The sequence below is a fragment of the Limulus polyphemus genome, unplaced genomic scaffold (genome assembly GCF_000517525.1).
Source record: "Limulus polyphemus unplaced genomic scaffold, Limulus_polyphemus-2.1.2 Scaffold7298, whole genome shotgun sequence".
Taxonomy (NCBI): Eukaryota; Metazoa; Arthropoda; class Merostomata; order Xiphosura; family Limulidae; genus Limulus; species Limulus polyphemus.
The window spans coordinates 3824-20109 of record NW_013672908.1 but is presented as its reverse complement, the minus strand read 5'-3'; the positions used below and the strand labels follow the sequence as shown (position 1 = coordinate 20109).

Sequence of the window (16286 nt, the reverse complement as noted above, 5' to 3'; positions counted from 1 at the left end):
AATAAACCAGTTTTATTAAGTAAAGAACTTGTGTCGCTAAAGTTTCGTCGGAACGAAGTTACAGAAAGTTAATTAACACTGTAACAAACCTGGGCACAAGATAGCTCAACTGCTGGCAACTTCAACACAGGGAAGACGATACAGCAGTAAAGGCTGCTACCAAGAAAGGCTGTTGGAACTGTGGGGAGCAAAGACATCTGAGGAGCCATTGTAAGAAAAATACCACCAATAAGTCAGCTTCGGGAAACCAGTACTGGTTGGTGCTAAGGGACGCCCACCAACCTCCATCGTGAAAGTCCCAACAGCTAAGTGTAATATGGCAAGCACACATAGTATCTACGTGACAGGGAAGCTGGATGGCCAAAGGTGCAACTTTGTCATAGATTCTGCATCTCAGCAGACAGACCCTTGTGAGCCTCAAGGTGCTGGATAACAAATCCGTACCAGAAGCTGTACAGAAGCTCTGTGGTGTGACAGGACATTCTGCAAGGTTGTGGGGACCAGTGTGGGTAACTATCGAGCTGATGGGCATGAAAAATAGACAGAAAGTATACTTGGCTGACATTGAAGACCAATGCATATTAGGATTGGACTATCTACTACCGAGGAAGTGTGTAGGTAATTTCGATAAAATGACGATTGGAAACAACAAAGTCCAGACTCCAGTAAGTGTTGCTACATCCGTTGATCTGCATGTCACAGCACTTAAATCAACTACAATACCCCCTATGTCAGAGAAGATAATTTGGGGAAGGATAAAAGAACATCCCCATGGAAGCCCAATGCTTGTAGAAAGTAAAGACTTGTGTCGTTAAAATTTCGTCGGAACGAAGTTACGGAAAAATCAATTAACAAACGGAGACGTAACAATATTAATTGCGTTTTAGTATTGAAATTTCTTTGCTGTAGATGTTTGTTTGTTTGAAGTTAAGCACAAAACTACACAATGCCCACCACGGGTATCGAAACCCGGTTTCTAGTGTTGTAAGTCCACAGACATTCTGCTGTGCCACTGGGGGCACCATAGATATAAGGTTTAAATGAAGTTGACTTTCAATTGCCATATTTTTCCAGTTACTTTGGCTTTTGAAATCTTGCGGTTTAATGATAATTACGCAAGTGTACTCTTCTAACTTATGACATCCGCTTTTTAAATATAATATAATAGTGTTACGTATCTGGTCGTTTGTTAATTTCCGGTATAAATTCTTTCCGAGGAACTTCAGCGATACAAATCTTTTCTTAATTAAAACTAGTTTATTCTTTCTCGATACAACTTTGTAACATACAGAATTTCCACAGTCACATTAAACTTAACAACTTTTATAACACACGCTATAAATCACAGTGATTCACACAGTTTACTTACGTGCCCACTGTTCGCTTGACTCAATTATCTCTATGTTCAATCAATCTATATCTCTTCTATTTATCTGCCTCTTGTGCTGGTTTTACTCGCCAGGCTTATATATTAAAAAAGAGGGCGTCTCGAATGCACTCGGGCCTTCATGATCCTTCTAAAAACTCATCACGTGTTACCAGTGTCACGTGACTTCCGCTGCCGTAACAATACGTTGTTATTGGGAAAAGTGTAAATAAATATTTTAACGTTCTAATACACCACACATAAGTTATTAGTAAATAAAGGTTTGAACTCGTGTCAGTTAGTCCATTATGGATAATGTTTAGTTCTGTCACTTGTTGGCGAGTTCTTTAGGAGAACATTTATATGTTCTTATTAAGTTACGTCATATACATGTGAGAAGGGAAGTAGGATTAGTTACGATTTTATTTACTTAGAAGTAAATCATCCGTTTCAAACCGATTGAATTATAGTAATCTCTCACTTCAAAATAACCCAGTTGAAGGCTCGGACACGGGTTATCCAATAATATTAAAAGAATTTGTTGGAAACCTGGTCACGACTTATAGGTTCAATATTTCGGCTCAAATGTCTCAGTTGAAAGCTCAGAGACAGGTTACCGTATGGGTCAAAGTAATCCAACTGAAAGTGTAGTCACAATCCATTTGAAAGTCCGATCACAGGTTACCCTATAAGTCATAAAGTACTGTTGCGTCAGCGAGGTCACGTGACTAGTGTCACGCCACTCGTTCTCTCGAACCTTCGTGAATTGTCGGGAGATTACTAGATATAGTGTTAGTCTTGTATATGTATAAGACGGTCACAACGTGACGGAATAATAATGTGTGTAGGTAATGAGTAATTGAACTGCAGTCAGAGAGAGACGTATTGTTGAAGTCGAGCTCGTGAGACGTGAATTATAGTTTGTTATAGCGCGACTGTTGAAGTTGAGTGTATTGTAAAGTTGTATTCGGAAAGAATAAACCAGTTTTAAATAAGAAAGGTCTTGTGTCGCTAAAGTTTCGTCGGAACGAATTTACGGAAAATCAATTAACAAACGGAGACATAACAGTACCTATGGTAATTGGGCCATAAAATTATTCTTTTATCAGTTGGTTTATTGTGGGTGGGTATAGTGAACATATAAAATCTAACGAGATGATTATATTTCTAATTACTGTTGTCATTATTTCTGGTAGAAATGTTTGTTTTCATAACATTCTTATATTCCGTATTGAAATACATGTTCAAACGTTTATTCTCTAATTACTTGTGGAGTTGATCAATGTATTCGTGACATTAAAAGCATTTGTTTTCAGTTGGTGATTGGACACGCTGACCCTGAACCACAAGTGTTTTTGAAATTCCTTAGTGCTGTCTTGCCTGTGGTCGTACTCTTCACTTATTTTCGAACTTTGAATCACCTAGGAGTAATTGCTACTTTTGCAAACATAGCTTTAATGCTGGGCACGTGCATCGTCTTCGTGAACCTGTTTCAAGAGATGCCTGGTATACGTGTTAGGCCTCTATCCGTCTCCATAACCAGATTCCCGCTATTTTTCGGAACCGTGATGTTCACTTTTGAGGCTATAGCTGTAGTAAGTAGCCAGTGAGGCCTATATAAACACTTAATAAAACGTTACTGTTATCTAACTATTGAGGATATAGCTGTAGTAAGTAGTTAATGAATCCCATAAATGACAAAACCTCACTTTTAACTAACTATTGAGGCTATAGCTGTAGTAAGTAGCTAATGTAACCCATACGTGATAAAACTTCACTTTTAACTTACTGTTACGCCTCTGTGTTCGTTTGTTAATTTCCCGGTATAAATTCTTCCAGAGGAACTTTAGAGATACAAGGCCTTTCTTAAATAAAACTAGTTTATTCTTTCTCAATTCAGCTTTGTAATACACTTAATTTCCACAGTCACTTTCAACACATGCTATAATTCACAATGATTCACGCACTTACTTACGGTCACTACCACGCTTGACTCAATTGTCCGTCTTTATCTCTGCCTGTCTGCAATTCAATTCCGATTAATTTGTCTCACGTTATCCGGCACACTTATATACAGGAATAGAGGGCGCCTAGCACATACTGGATTATTTGTGATGTTCCCCGATCCTTCTAGAATATCGTGACGTGTTACCAGCGTCACGTGACTACCGCTGTTGTAACATTACTATTGGGGCTATAGGTGTAGTAAGTAGCTAATTAAACCTATACAATCACGTGAGAAAATTTTACTTTTAACTCACTATAGAGACTATAGCTGTAGTAAGCAGTGAATGAAATGAATGAAACCCGTACATTATATAAAGTTTCGTTTAACTAACTATTGAGTCTATAGCTGTAGTAAGTAGCTAATGAAACCTATTTAAGCACTTAATTAAACGTTACTTTTAACAAACTTTGATGCTATAGTAGTAGTAATTAGCTAATGAAACTTAAACGTTATAAACGTTACATTTAACTAACGATAGTTGTAGTACCTTTTGTTCTGACATCTTGTTCGTTGTTACAAGTATAGATTATGGTAAAGTATTTTCCTCAGCTGTTTTGTTACATTCCTGATGTAAATGTTTGTAGATATTTTATTTGGAAAATAATGAAAAACTAGGCTTCATGTGCTCTTTTATACGCTGCTTTAAAGGATATGTGATTTATCTCACATAACATTTAAAGATAACAAAGGACCTATTGGTCAAACTAGTTCGTCCTATCCTCTAAAAAAGAACCATCAAAGCAAGTCCTTATCTCCAAAATATTTACCAAGCCTTTCTTTAAACTCACTTAAATTTGCTGCTCCACAACACCCAAAAGCAACCCATTCCAAACGTCAACCACCGTGTTAGAAAAATTAAACTATTTTAGCTGAAGATGCCTCCTATCCTGCCAAAATATATATTTTTGTTACTAGTCCTAATATTCCCACTGTTAAGTATGAAAATAAAAATGATGCATCAACATTATCAATTTACTTAACAATCTTAAACACTTCAATCAGATCCTCTCTAACTCTTCTCTTTTCAAAAGAAAACAATTTCAGAAATCCAAACCTTTCCTCCTGTCCCAGATATCATTTTAGTACCCCTATTCTGAACCTTTTCAAACAATTCATTGTCTTTTTTAAGGTAAGGAGCCCGAGAGTGAACACAATACTCCAAGTTTGTCTAACAAGTGACCTATATAATGAAGTTAGAATATCTTTATGTCTATATTCATTATTTCTATAAATACAGCCTAAAGTCATATTTGCCCTACCATAGCTTAGATGGCTTAAGACATTGATCAACCAAAACACCAAGATCCTTCTTTTTCCATAACAGTGTTATGATTATTCCCCTCAAAATTATGTTTCCAAATCAAATTGTGAGACCCCCCCATACTTTGCATTTATTGTAATTAAAAGCCATCTGCCATTTATTAGCCCAACGCATCAAGTAATCCAAATCCTTTTGTAAAGCAGTAGCATCCTCCTCACAGTCAGCAACACCCAAGACCTTAATATCATCAGAAAATTTAAATAATTTATATTGGCCACTCTTTTGTCCAAGCCATTGACATAAATCTAAAACAGAAAAAGTACTAACACTGAGCCCTGAGGTACCCTATTTATGTCATTAATCCAGTTTGACTGGACTCCATTTATAAAATTCTCTTGCCATCTTCCTTTTGATTACTTTTCTATCCAATGAGCCAACCTAATTCCCACACCTACAGAGATAATTTTTAACAAGCCTTTTATGTGGCATTTTGCCAAATAATTTCTGCAAATCCATAAACTCCAAATCTACATCCTTATCTTCATCGACATAAGCAATATAATCTCTTCAAAGAATTTCAAAAGATTAGTAAAACAAGATTTTCCTGTACTGAAACCATGTTGGTTGCCCCAAAAAATTGAAACTTTATTTGATGATTTTGCATAGTCTCTTTTATCAGACTTTCACATTTTTTTCCACCACTGATGTAAGACTACTAAGCCATTCCGTGCACCCAACAAACTGTGAGCACTTCACATCTTCACTACTGTTTATCGTCGTAGTCTGACGATGAATAATCAACACTACTCCCGTCCAAGCTCAGAACAAACATATCGATAAACAATGCAACAGCGTGAAGTTCGTTAGTTTTGTGGAAATTTGTGAATAGTTTGATTTCAAAATGTTTTTTATTTTATTTCTGTGTCTTTACCCATAAACCTAAAATAATCGGTTCAGCACATCAAAACACACTTCGAAGGGTGTACACTTCATGTAAAGAACTTTTGAAAATGTTATGATTTATTTGTTTGTTTGTAGTTAAGCACAAAGCTACACAATGGGATATCTGTGCTTTGCCCACCACGGGCATTGAAACACGGTTTCTAGCGTTGTAAATCCGCAGATTTACCGATGTGCCACTGGGAGGTGAAAATATTATGAAGTAATGAGAGATGAAAAATCATGTTTTAAGAATACGTTTTATACTTTATATTCACTTATGAAAGTAGTGATGGTTAATAGCAATAGGTGTCAAATTTTATAGTTATGGTTTTGATATAGTTGCCAATTGTCAATTAAAAAGTATTTTACTCATAGTTCTTAATAGTATAAATATATACTGTGTTATTGTTGGGCTTAGGATTCTTCTACAGTAGGTGTCTGTGACTTGTTGATGTGAAATTCAACGATAAATGAACAGCACCCACTTCACTTGTTTTCAAAATAATATACATATGTATTCGGAACAAGTTAAACGTATGTACAAAAAATTCTTCACATATAGAGATTATAGGCATATCATAAATACTACATATAAAATATCTTAAAACAGTATTATAAACCAACATCTACTGGATCGTAAAGTCATGTTGATAGTTTTATGTCTGTTAAATATATGAATAAATAAATAAATATTTCATTTCGTAGAGCTTATCATTATATAATTAACTATCAATATTTTCCTAAATAAATAGAAAGTGCGAAAAATATGTTGCTGAAACGTCTTTCATCTCTCATTGCTTCTTAACATTTTCAAAAGTTCTTTAAATGAAGTGTACACCCTTCGAAGTGAGTTTTGGTGTGCCGACCCGAATATTTTACATTATGTGTAAAGACACTTATGTGCTCAGAAATATAATCAAAAACTCTTGAAATCAAACTATCCACGAATTTCTTTGTTTATAGCCTTAAAATCAGTATTGAGGATTAAGAACTTTTTAAATAAAATACATAACTAATGAACTTCAGCGCTGTTACGTTTTCAAAGTTAAATACAAAATTAATAAAACAAAGTTCGTACGATGTTTATGAATATTTTGGTTGTTTCGATGTGGTCGCAACTATTTGGGATCAACCACTTGTTGTGTTGTTGTAAGTTACAGTAAATTTCAAATGTGTAATGTGTTTGTTATCAAGAGGAGCTGTGGGTCATAATAATGACGTTAAGATCAGATAGGCCTAGTCTATCAAGAAAGTTCTTAAAGATTTGACGTCAAGTCTTCTTGTAAATTCAACTGTAGATTAAAAATTCAGGATAGTTAGAAAGACAGTAAAATTATTTCTAGCTAGACGAGTGACTCAGCTAGTGTGTTTTCGTCTTTATTGAAGTATTAGGTTCTGTGTTAACTATCTTGCACGTTGGGTTACTTTGTACAAGGTTATTTATACGCCAGTTTAGTTCAGTTATCTAATTTGTGAACATAGTCTAAAAGTTACCACAATTTTAAAGTTTCTAAGATTTAAGCAAGAAATAAAATAATTTTTATCATTCACTTGGACTCGACTTTGAATTATTTTCACCAGATAACTTAAAACAGCCCATCAACAAAATAATATAGCTACAACAGTATAAAGGCGCATCTGAAGCCTAGGGTAGTTAATTTTCCAAATATCTATATCAGAAATGCAACGGAACTTTTGATGAAAAGAACAATAAACAAGATGTAAGAATAAGAGAAACTCTGCCCATTAAGAAAAATCAAACCAAACTTGGACTCGAACCCATCACTGATGGAAATTTTTCTGAAGCTGTATTAAGTAACTAATGAAGTTTCTTTAAGTACATCATAAAAAGTTAAGTTTTTACTACAAATAACTTCATCACAAGTCTTTTAGGTAGCGAATTATTTTCAAAATATTTCTTTAAAGATCTTATCCTGGTATTTCTACATCCACTACCTGGATTAACAATCATAGCATATCCCTGTGTTGGGGTCCTAACATCTTATCCTTGTGTTTTTACATACCACTTTCTGGATTAACAATCATGGTATGTCCCTGTGATCGGGTTCTAACATCTTATCTTGGTGTTTCTACATCCCACTACCTGAATTAACTATCATGGTATGTCTCTGTGTTGGCGTCCTAACATTTTATCCTGGTGTTTCTATATCCCACTACCTGAACTAACAATCATGGTATGTCCCTGTGTAGGGATCCTGACATCTTACCTATGTGTTTCTACATCCCACTATTTGGACTAACTATCATGGCATGTCCCTGTGTTAGAGTCTTAACATCTTGCCTGTGTGTTTCTACATTCCACTACCTGGATTAACAATCGTGTTATGTCCCTGTGTTGGGGTCCTATCATCTTATCCTGGTGTTTCTACATACTACTACCCGAATTAACAATCATGGTATGTCCATGTGTTTGGGTCCAAACATCTTCTCCTGGTGTTTCTACATCTCAGTACCTGAACTAACAATTATGGTATGTTCCTGTGTTGGGGTCCTAACATCTTATCCTGATGTTTCTATATCCCAATACCTGGACTAACTGTCTTGGCATGTCCCTGTGATGGGGTCCTAACATCTTATCCTGTTGTTTCTACATACCACTACCTGGATTAACAATCATGTTATGCCCCTGTGTTGGGATCCTAACATCTTATCCTGTTGTTTCTACATTCCACTACCTGAAGTAACAGTCATGGTATATCCCTGTGTTGTGGTCTTAACATCTTGCCTGTGTGTTTTTACATATCACTACCTGAACTAACAATCATGATATGTTCCTATATTGATATCTTCATCTAGGTTGCTTGAAAAAATATTTTTCCTTCACTTATGGTTATGCCCTTCTTTGTGAAGAAGCGGAAATTTTCTTGATGAGTTAGTGTGTAGAATGGACAATTAAAAGTTATATGTTAACGAATTTATCTGTTTTATACATATTATAATGTTGTATCACAACAGGTGCTACCCATCAAGGCTGATATGAGATCCCCACAGGACTACGGGGGATACACGGGGGTTCTGTCGCTCGGTATGGTTATCGTGACCATTATGTACACAGCTATGGGCTTCTATGGATACCTTAAGTTTGGAGACCAAGCTCAGGGAAGTATTACCTTAAATCTGCCCACAACTCGGTAAGAATACAAGTGATGTTTTTCGAATATAGAGTTTCTGAAGAAGGTCATAAATATTAGTAAATAGAAGACATTTAATGAACAAAAACAAAAAGCTTAATGCAGCCAATATCTTTATAATATTTAAATATGAAGAAACAGTTAACCTGACATCAGACATCTTTTAAGTCTAAACGTTTGTACAGTTAATTCTGTATAGAGCCACTTGAATAGTTATTGGGACTGTGCTATGCCCAAAGGATGCTGCCTTAAAGGGTGGGGGTCGCGAAGTGAATGGAGATCCAATGATGCTGCCTGAGAGTTACATAATATGCCGCCACCTGAGTTTACGCAACAGTTGCTTAATAGATAAATGATGCCTGCAATTGAGAGTTACATAACTATTACGTAATATGCCGCCACAGAGGTTTACGCAACTGTTACCTAATAGAAAAATGATGCCTGCAATTGAGAGTTACACAACTATTACATATTATGCAAATTATCCCGACATCGAAGGATTATAAATGCCACGTTATAAGCAGCAGAGGGTGCTGCTGTCTTAGGGGAGGGGTAGAGACCATGACGTCATAGTTCCACGAAGTGGAAACAGAGGGCACTTTAGTAAGATTACTAGGCTGCCATGTCACTTGACGACAGAAGTTGTCTGCTAACAGAGAGCATGTTGGTAGAGCCACAAAATGGTTCCAGAGGGCGTGTTGGTGTAATGAGCACGCAGATAGTTAGCGAGTAAAGTACAAAAGGTGAAGCAGCTCAACATGACATTAAATATATATTAATCATCAAATTCTTTTAATTAATAATTTAATCAAATTTCAATAACATTGTGTTTACAATTACAGTTTCACTTTATAAGTAAAAAATTAAATCAGTTATTTTAATCTTATCAACTTTGTAGTTTTTACTATATATTGCCTATATCTTACAAAGACGGATGGTGTTTCTTTAAGCAGATAGGACTGCATACATATTTCAACTTGTTTCAGCTTATGTTTATAGTTTTTATTTCTATATTTAATTGTATTACAGGTGTTTTAATAGGCGGACAGTGTTACCAAGGTTCTATAGGAGAATGGTCTTATTAAGTATAGTGATGCTAAAGTGGATGGTTTTTCTATAAATGGATAGTTCAATAGGATGATGAGCTGATTGTAGAGATGTCTCAACTTGTGATTACATCATTAAAGTCTAGATTTAATTCTACATCCTAAAAACATAAACTTATTATTTGTATTTTGTATTGGTTTAGTATTCTTGACAAAAATATTTCATTTGTATTATAAAGAAGGATGGTGTTACCATACTTCCATAAAACAGTATACAGATTTCAATTTATCTCAACTTACGTTTGTATTTTTCATTTATATATTTAGCTCTGTTAGACGTGTATCTATAGGTAGATAGTGTCACTAACACATTTAAAGTACTGCTGAAAACTTTTAATCACACCTATTGTTTCTTTTTTATAAACATCGAACAAGATACATATAACATACCGATTATAGTTTTCGTTGCTATATTAATTTGCATGACATATTTTTTGCATTTCCTGATGTTTTAATATGTAAAACACTTATTTCTAATTAATTTCTATAATTAATCTATACCCGTCTTGAAAAGTACGATTATTTAAATCTCATGTTTAGCTTTATGAGTTGATTTGTTACACGAAAATTTAAGGAATCTATGTTTAAAAAATTAATATTCTTACCTTTCACAAATCTTGCTTCTTGTTGAATTGGAGTGTGTATGTTAAAAACTTTCAGATTCCAGACAAGTTTTAAAAGATGACTGGCCACGTGACGACCTCTTTTGCTCTTTGTATTTCCTAAAATGGAAGTTAATCGAGCCTGTCAGTGGTCTTGCATCTAGGCGAGTACGTTACGATGTCTCAGACCTTCTATTGTTTCCTCAGACAGAAGTTCTTTCTCAACATCTATTGCAGAAAAGAGTTCGTTTATATCTGCACTGATATGATTTTGTACAAGTCAATAAGCATTATGACACACACACACATATATATATATATTACTGGTTTGTAATGATATTCACGAGACAAAGGTCATGACACTTTCAATCATATATAATAAATATTTGTTGACAAATCAGAAATTTTGTTATACTATAACAATTAAACATATTAGGTAATTCTTGTATTTCAACCATACTTTACAACAAACAATTTTACACTCTCACTAGTCAGTAAGATTAATCTGTGCTCGACATATAGCAATCGGTGGAAAGTTCAGACAGGGTCAATCTACAAACATTCAGAAAATATAGCTTACGATGATCGATTCAATTCTACTTGTTACTTTTAATATTCATGATATCTACTTAGACTTAAAAACTACATCGGCTTTACAGATGTGAAATGTATGAGATTTAAAATTTCATAATACAATACATCGAATTATATTTGTATGCATTGGATTGATAACAGTGATATTTGTTCCAAGTTAGTGTTGATAAGCTTGGTCACAAGTTCAAACATAACCTAATCAGTTAACAAGAAATAGTATAATTTTTAATTTAAGTATTAATAATATTAGATATGGTCCCACTATACGTCAGTTGTGATGAGCTAAACGAATTATGGGTGGAATATACTTCCATCCCTAGCCCTGAACAGATGAAGAGACTGAAAAGCTCGAGGTCTGACTTTCATATCGTTTACAAAAATGTATTAAATAATACGTAGTGACCTCAGTTTTGAATTACTTCTCTAAATATATGTCCGTTTTACTCTGATTGCCTTTATTGACGTTGATTAAAATTATGTCTGAAAAATAGGTCATTATTCTGTAAACAAGTACTTATTGCTTTGTCTAGATGATATCCAATAAAGGCAAACCCTAACTTCATCTCTTGTTATTTAAATGACTTATTGTATCGTCCAGTATGTTCTGCATATACTTATTGAGTGTGTTCTTAATGTTTCTAAGTGGCTGACCGCTTAATTTTCGATTAAATGATATGTTGTTCCAGTTGCACTGTACTTTTAACTTTCTTATTTTTTGTTCTCCTAACAATAAATTCTTCGTTTTCTTTGCGGGGACGTTTAAGAAATACCTGTACCTGTAGAAGACAGAAACAATGAGTATAAAAGTTTTAATCAATATAATTTTGTAAAGGAAATTAAATCAACTTGCACTATTCAGATATGAAAATATTTAGCTTCGTACAAGAAATGAAAACTTCTTCATTAGATATACACTTAACATGTCAGGAAGTTCTCGTGTTACTATTCGCTTCATCATGGTAAGCCTGCATGCTAATAGTCCCTACATCAAGGGAAATCTGCATGTTACTAGTTCCTTCATCATAGGAATTCTACATGTTACTAGCCCCTTCATAAAGGGAAGTCTGCATATTATTAATCCTTTCACAAAGGGAAGTCTGCATATTACTAATCCCTTCATCATGGGAATTCTGCATGTTACTAATCCCTTCATCTTGGGAATTCTGCATGTTACTAGTCCCTTCATAAAGGGAAGTCTGCATATTACTTATCCCTTCATCATGGGAATTGTGCATGATACTAGTCCTTCATCGCGGGAAGTCTGCATGTTACTAGTCCCTTCATCACGGAAGTCTGCATATTACTAGTCGCTTCATCAAGGGAAATCTGAATATTACTAGTCCCTTCATCAGGGAAAATCTGCATATTACTAGTTCCTTCATCATAGCAAGTCTGCATGTTACTAATCCATTCATCAAGGGAAATCTGAATATTACTAGTCCCTTCATCAAGGAAAATCTGCATATTACTAGTTCCTTCATCATAGCAAGTCTGCATGTTACTAGTCCATTCATCAAGGGAAATCTGAATATTACTAGTCCATTCATCAAGGGAAATCTGCATGTTACTACTCTGTTCATCATGGCAAATCTGCATGTTACTAGTCCCTTCATCAATGGAAGCCTGTATGTTACTAATCCCTTCATCAGAGGAATTCCTAAAGTTACTACTTCATTCATCACAGGAAGTCTGTATATTACTAGTCCATTCATCACAGGAAGTCTGAATGTTGCTAATTCCTTCATCACGGGATGTCTGTATGTTACTAATCCCTTCATCACAGGAAGTCTGCGTGTTACTAGTCGCTTCATCACAGGAAGTCTGCATGTTACTAGTCTCTTCATCACAGGGAGTCTGTATGTTACTAGTCCTTTCATCACAGGAACTCTGCATGTTACTAGTGCCTTCATCACAGGATTTCTGAATGTTACCAGTTCATTCATCAGAGGAAGTCTCCATGTTGCTAGTTCCTTCATCACAGGAAGTCTGCATGTTACTAGTTCCTTCACCACTAGATGTCTCCATGTTACAAGTCCCTTCATCACAGGGAGTCTGCATGTTACTAGTCCCTTCATCACGGCAAGTCTGTATGTTACTAATCCCTTCATCACGGGAAGTCTGCGTGTTACTAGTCGCTTCATCACAGGAAGTCTGCATGTTACTAGTCTCTTCATCACAGGGAGTCTGAATGTTACCAGTTGATTCATCAGAGGAAGTCTCCATATTACTATTTACTTCATCACAGTAAGTCTGCAAGTTACTAGTGCTTTCATCACAGGAAGTCTGCATGTTAATAGTCCCTTAATTAGAGGATGTATGCATGTTACTAGCCCTTTCATCATAGGATTTCTGAATGTTACTATTTCCATCAACAGAGGAAGTGTTCATGTTACTAGTCCTTTTATCACAGGATTTCTGAATGTTACTAGTTCCTTCATCATAGGAAGTCTGCATGTTACTAATCCATTCATCATGGGAATTCTGCATGTTACTAGTCCCTTCATCACAAGACTTCTGCATTTTACTATTTGCTTCATCACAGGAAGTCTGTATGTTACTAGTTCCTTCATCATAGGAAGTCTGCATCGTACTAATCCCTTCATCAAGGGAAGTCTGTATGTTACTGATCCCTTCATCACTGGAATTCTCAAAGTTACTACTTCGTTCATCACAGAAAGTCTTTATGTTACTGATCCCTTCATCACAGGAATTCTCAAAGCTACTACTTCGTTCATCACAGAAAGTCTGTATGTTACCAATCCTTTCATCACGGGAAGTCTGCATGTTACTACTTTCTTCATCATAGTAAGTCTGCATGCTATTAGTCCCTTCACCACGGGAGTTCTGCATGTTACTAGTCCCTTCATCACAGGAATTCTGTATTTTACTATTTCCTTCATCACAGGAAGTCTGTATGTTACTAGTCCATTCATCACGGGAAGTCTGTATGTTATTAGTCCATTCAGTACGGGAAGTCATCTGCATGTTGCTATTTCTTTCATCACAAGGAGTCTGCATGTTACTGGTTCATTCATCACGGGAAGTCTGCATGTTACTAGTTCCTCGATCATAGGAAGTCTGCATTTTACTAATTCTTTCACCACAAGATGTTTGAATGTTACTAGTTCCTTCATCAGAGAAAGTCTGCATGTTACTAATGCCTTCATCACAGGATTTCTGAATGGTAGTAGTTCCTTTATGAGAGGAAGTCAGCATGTTACTATTTACTTTATCACAGCAAGTCTGGATGTTACTAGTCCATTCATCTCGGGAAGTCTGCACGTTACTAGTCCCTTCATTACGGGAAGTCTTCATGTTAATAGTTTCTTTATCATATTAAGTCTGCATGTTACTAGTCCTTTCGTTACAGGAAGTCTCCATGTTACTAGTCCCTTCATTACGGGAAGTCTGCATGTTGCTAGTTCCTTCATAGCAGGAAGTCTACATGTTACTAGTTCCTTCAACCCAGGAAGTCTGCATGTTACTAGTCTCTTTATCACAGGGAGTCTGTATGTTACTAGTCTTTTCATCACATGAACTCTGCATGTTACTAGTGCCTTTATCACAGGATTTCTGAATGTTACCAGTCCCTTCATAAGAGGAAGTATGCATGTTACTACTTTTTCATCATAGTAAGTCTGCGTGCTATTACTCTCTTCATCATCAGAGTTCTGCATGTTACTGGTCCATTCATCACAGGAAGCCTGCATTTTACTATATCCTTCATCACAGGAAGTTTGTATGTTACTAGTTCCTTCATCACAAGATGTCTGCATGTTGCTAGTTTCTTCGTCACAGGAAGTCTACATGTTACTAGTTCCTTCATCACAAGATGTCTGCATGTTACTAGTCCCTTCGTCACAGGAATTCTCAATGTTAGTAGTTCCTTTCTCAAGGTAAGTGCATGTTTCTAATCCCTTCATCACGGAAATTTGCATTTTACTAGTTCCTTCATTACAGGAAGTCTGCTTGTTAATAGTCCCTTCATTGGAGGAAGCCTGCATGCTACTAGTCCCTTCATCACAGGAAATCAGCATGTTACTAGTCCCTTCATCACCATAATTCTGAATGTTACTAGTTCCTTCATCACAGGAAGTCTACATGTTGCTAGTTCCTTCATCACAGGAAATCAGCATGTTACTAATCCCATCATTATGGGAAGTCTGCATGTTACTAGTTTCTTTATCACGGGAATTGTGCATGTTACTAGTTCCTTAGTAACGGGAAGTGTGTATTTTACTAGTCCCTTCATCAGTTCAGAAATATATTCGAAGTATCTGTAACAATATTTGTTTCGTTTAAGTTCAAAAATCATACATCTGTTGAGTTGTCCATGGTTATCACTTGTTGAATTATAAGATATAGTAATCGCATGAATGTGGAATTCAAAGTGATTGTAGACCGATATGACTACAGTGTATATTTATATCAGTGACCCAGATTTGAATGCTTCTATTATATTGAGAAATAGAGTTGGTCATCTCAGGATTCACCTTCGGTCATTAGTTATGTGGCTGTCAATGACCTGAATTTAAGAATCAACCTGTTCTATTGTCATAAAATGTTTGAATATAAGAACTAATATATTTCGTATGATATATATATATATAGTAACACTAATTTATAGATGTCGATTAGTATAATTTTAAGTGGAAAGGTAATACAAGTTTCCGAAACATTGTTTGAAAATATACTTCTGTTTTGAAGTTGATGAACAATTGTAACATGTGATCGGAAGCTTGTTAATATTTAAATTAATAATTATAATATTTCTTGTAGACTGATTAGGATATGTCTGAACTTGTGACCGAGTTTGTCAACACTACCTAGAAACAAATATCACTGTTATCAATCAAATACATACAAATATAATTCGATAGATCGTATAATGAAATTGTAAATCTCATTCATTTCACGTCTTTAAAGTTGATTTACTTTTAAGTCTAAGTAGATATCATGAATATTGAAAGTAATAAGTAGAACTGAATCGATCATAATGAAAAATATTCTAAGCTATATTTTCTATATTACTATATGTCGGGCTCTGATTAATCTTGCTGACTAGTGAATGTAAAATTGTTTGTTGTAAAGTATGGTTGAAATACAAGAATTACCTAATATGTTTAATTGTTATAGTATAATAAAATTTCTGATTTGTCAACAGATATTTATTATATATGATTGAAAGTGTCATGACCTTTGTCTCGTGAATATCATTACAAACTAGTAATATATATATATGTGTGTGTGTGTGT

At 35.2% G+C, this 16286-nt stretch overlaps 1 protein-coding gene across 1 annotated transcript in view; it reads left to right on the top strand.

The window, feature by feature from the left end:
- LOC106474500 (proton-coupled amino acid transporter 2-like) overlaps nt 1-16286 on the top strand; it is a 40906-nt gene that overhangs the window by 21957 nt on the left and 2663 nt on the right. The window contains exons 6-7 of the mRNA XM_022402809.1: nt 2683-2961; nt 8554-8729. Coding sequence (XP_022258517.1) covers nt 2683-2961; nt 8554-8729 — 455 coding nt within the window. The remainder of the gene's footprint in view (nt 1-2682; nt 2962-8553; nt 8730-16286) is intronic.